This window comes from Mus pahari, chromosome 2 (genome assembly GCF_900095145.1).
Source record: "Mus pahari chromosome 2, PAHARI_EIJ_v1.1, whole genome shotgun sequence".
In the NCBI taxonomy this organism is placed as follows: domain Eukaryota; kingdom Metazoa; phylum Chordata; class Mammalia; order Rodentia; family Muridae; genus Mus; species Mus pahari.
The window spans coordinates 141,929,925-141,933,781 of NC_034591.1; the positions used below are offsets into that span (position 1 = coordinate 141,929,925).

Here is a 3,857-nt window from a genome sequence, read left to right on the forward strand (position 1 = left end):
ACTCACTTGGTAGACCAGGCTGGCCTTGAACTCAGAAATCCGCCTGCCTCTGCCTCCCGAGTGCTGGGATTAAAGGCCTGCGCCACCAGGCCCGGCGTCAGCTCTGTTTTAAAGACACGAAACCAAGAATTGAAGAAACACAGAGATGAAAACGTCCAGGTCTTGTTGTTAATGCTGCTTTCCATAGGCTCTCACATAGCCAGGCTAACCCTGAATGCTTCCACCTGTCCGTGTGTCACCAAGCCTGGCTCCTGTTTGTTAAGGCAGAGTCTCACTCCATCCTGAATAGCCTAGTATGCACAGTGTACTCCAAGTTGACCTCAAAATCACAAGAATCCTTCTGTCTCAGACTCCCAAGTGCTGGGACTGAAGGAATGAGCCATCGCATCTGGGACAGTTTTCATTTTAGTACAGAAAATTCTGTTATTCTCTTGCTGAAATTACTTAATTTATAGTCACAGTGCAAAAGTTTATGAGTCGAGCTGAAATTATACATGATTTAAAATCAGCTCACCATTCACTGGTCAACCAAAAGGCCCATACAATTTAACCATGTCCTTGCAGGCTCTCTTTAGCTCTCTGGGAACCCCTGACCTGAGAAGCCTAGAGACTGAAGAAAAACAAGAGGGAAGGCCGAGAGAGGGCTGTGCACAGCTAAGTCCATACCAACTAAGCCAAGGTCTTAGTCTTCTTCCTTGTGATTCTGTCTGTAAAATCACCTTAGAACCCTACCACAAGGCACACATATAATCCTAAATGTACTCTTGGTATCTTCCACTAGCCACAATTAAAAGAGTAAACACAAAATCAAGACAAGTTTATGTTCATATTTTATTTTTCCCAATATAGCAAAAATATTTTAATATGTAATACATGTAAAAAATATTAGCATACTAATGTGAAGTTTATGTTCATATTTTATTTTTCCCAATATAGCAAAAATATTTCAATATGTAGTAAATATAAACAAAAATATTAGCATACTAATGTGATTGTTATTAATGCAGTCTTTGAAATCTGTATTTTTTTCTTATGGTACATCTCAATTCAGACTAGCCACAATTCAAGTGCTCTACAGCTACACATGGCAAATGTCTACCACGTGGACGCACATGTAGGGGTTAGTAGACTAGAGCAGAGCCTATGTACGGCCATATCTGGCCTACAACCTATAAAGTAATATTGGAGCAAAGCCACATCCGTTCTCTCACATACTATGACTACTTTAGGGCCACAGGATAGAGCTCAGCAGCTCTGACAAAGATTCTATGCTCTGAAAGTTGTAAACAATCATTATCTACTGCTTTACACAAAAGGTTTGCTGATGACCAGAGTAGGCATTGCAAGCTAAAACAAGAGAATGCAGCTGGGCGTGGTGGCGCACGCCTTTAATCCCAGCATTCGGGAGGCAGAGGCAGGCGAATTTCTGAGTACAAGGCCAACCTGGTCTACAAAATGAGTTCCAGGACAGCCAGGGCTATACAGAGAAACCCTGTCTCGAAAAAAACAAAACTAAACAAAACAAAACAAAAAACAAACCAAGAGAATGCATTTGGTCCACTCTGGGATTAAATTACTGCTTTATTACACCTCCTCTTATCCCTAACAATGACCTCAGAAATTACATTAACATCATAAAGTCTTACCAGAAAAGTAATCTGGCCCAGGTCACCCATTAGACGAAGATGCATGGTGTCATATATATCACACCGATACGGTATGATCACTTGTGACCCCATTCGTCCTAAAAGATGGAGTGAACCAAGATCAACATCAATATAGATAACATTAAATTCCAATATGATAAATGGATTAACTTAATGCCTAAAACAAAGTATATTCTGACATACTAAAGATGCCATAACCTCACATATTATTTCCCATATACTTATTTATTCCCAAAATAATATTCTATAGCAGAAGCATGAATGTCCTCACAATGTCAAGGCAGATGAAATTTATATAAATCTAAGACAGAGGTACCAAAAACACATGGCTTGCAGTCTCAAGTCAGGCAATCCTAGTCCAAGGCATGAAGCACACTGAACTAAAAGCACTTGACTTACCAAGGTGGTTAACAACGTATCGACCCAGGAATCCTGTAGCTCCAAACACAGTGGCCACAACTCCACTGACAGATGAGCGGCCACCTTTCCCGTGAGGTATGACAGCATGGTGAAGCTGGCGATGGGATGAGCCGCAGAACACAGACGTGGCTGCTGCAGTAATGGCAGGACCTTCAGGGAAACACCAGAACCAGCAAACATGGCACATGTTAGCATAAAAGGTTCCTAGAAACTGGTACCTTAGGGATTTAAGTACTGACAATAGTAAACATCAATTACTATAGCATAAAATCCATAGACATTATATAAAATTAGAAAGCAAATACCATGTCCTATGGGCTATATAACATCAAGCCATATTATCACAAGAAAGGATTTCTGGGTAAAGTTTCTGGGTAAAGTGTTTTGAGAAAGGTTTTTAAAGAGGAATAACCAAGACTAGAACCCTACAAGACACACAGAACATGCACAACTAAGTAGAAGCAAAAATGAGTAAGACTGGAGTGGAGTAACAGCAAGACTATCTGACATGACTGAAGTTTGATGGCAAGTGAGTTGAGGTAATGATGTGGTTGGGGCAGAAGACTATTGGCATCTCAAAAGGAAAACAGGAAGAAAAAATGCTGGGAGCTGGCTCAGCTGGTAGGAGGCCTGCTCTGAAAGCAGGAAGACTGAGTGTGAATTCCTGATACTTGCATAAAAAGAGAAAAGGGAAAAAAGAAAAGGAAGAAAAAAAAAAGAGAAAGGAGGAAGGAGAAAGGAGAAAAGAAAAGGGGGAGAAAGGAAAAACCGCCCAAGCATGATGGCTGCCATGCCTTTATAACCCCAGTAACTCTCTATCACTTACAGAGAGGCTGAGAGAAGTGGATTCCTAAAGCTTGCTGTCAAGACAACCCAGCCAACTCAGTGACTTCCAAGTTCAGTAAGAGATTCTGTCTCAAATCAATAAATAATAGATAGATACACAGACAGAGAGATAGGGTAGAGAGTGATTAAGAAAGAAAGCAGATATTGACCCCTGACCTTCACATGCACACATATTCACATGTACCCAAACACAAATATGTTCACATGCCAGGGGCCTTCCCCAGCATAGGGGGTCACTGCTGGCAGGGCTGTGTGAGAAGAGAGATGGGCGAGGGGTGTGTATGCGTGTGTGTATGCAGGGGTGGGGGTGGGGGCTCAAAGCTGACTGACAGACTAGCCATCAGGCCATTTCTGCTGCTCTGACTGACTAGTGACCAGGTGCTTCTTTCTTTATACAAGTCTCACAGAACAAAGATGGACTAGTGATTATCTAAGTGGTACAGAATATATGTTTGGCCTTTCATTACATGTCCAGAGTTACTTAGTTACAATAAGAAAATACTGGGATGGGATAGGAGGGTTCGGGAGGGGAAATGGGGAAAGGGGGTAACATCTGAAGTGTAAATACACAAAATATCTAATCTTAAAAAAAGAAAAAGAAAATACAAACAGAACAGCTTTTATTGTTATCAGCCCTATAACTCTGACTTAAAGAATCTAAAGAATGTCCCCACCAGGGCTGGCTAGATGACTCAGTGGTTAAGAACAGTGACTGCTCTTCCAGAGGTCCTGAGTTCAATTCCCAGTAACCACATGGTGGCTCACAACCACTTGTAAAGGAATCCAATGCCCTCTTTTGGTGTGTCTGAAGGCAGCTACAGTGTATGAAAGAAAGAAAGAAAGAAAGAAAGAAAGAAAGAAAGAAAGAAAGAAAGAAAGAAAGAAAGAGAGAGAGAGAAAGAAAGAAAAAGAGAGAGAGAAAGA

General features: G+C 41.2%; 1 protein-coding gene across 1 annotated transcript in view; it reads right to left on the reverse strand.

The window, feature by feature from the left end:
* Ndufa9 (NADH:ubiquinone oxidoreductase subunit A9) overlaps window positions 1-3,857 on the reverse strand; it is a 29,949-nt gene that overhangs the window by 23,276 nt on the left and 2,816 nt on the right. The window contains 2 exon segments of the mRNA XM_021191145.2: window positions 1,647-1,744; window positions 2,067-2,237. Coding sequence (XP_021046804.1) covers window positions 1,647-1,744; window positions 2,067-2,237 — 269 coding nt within the window.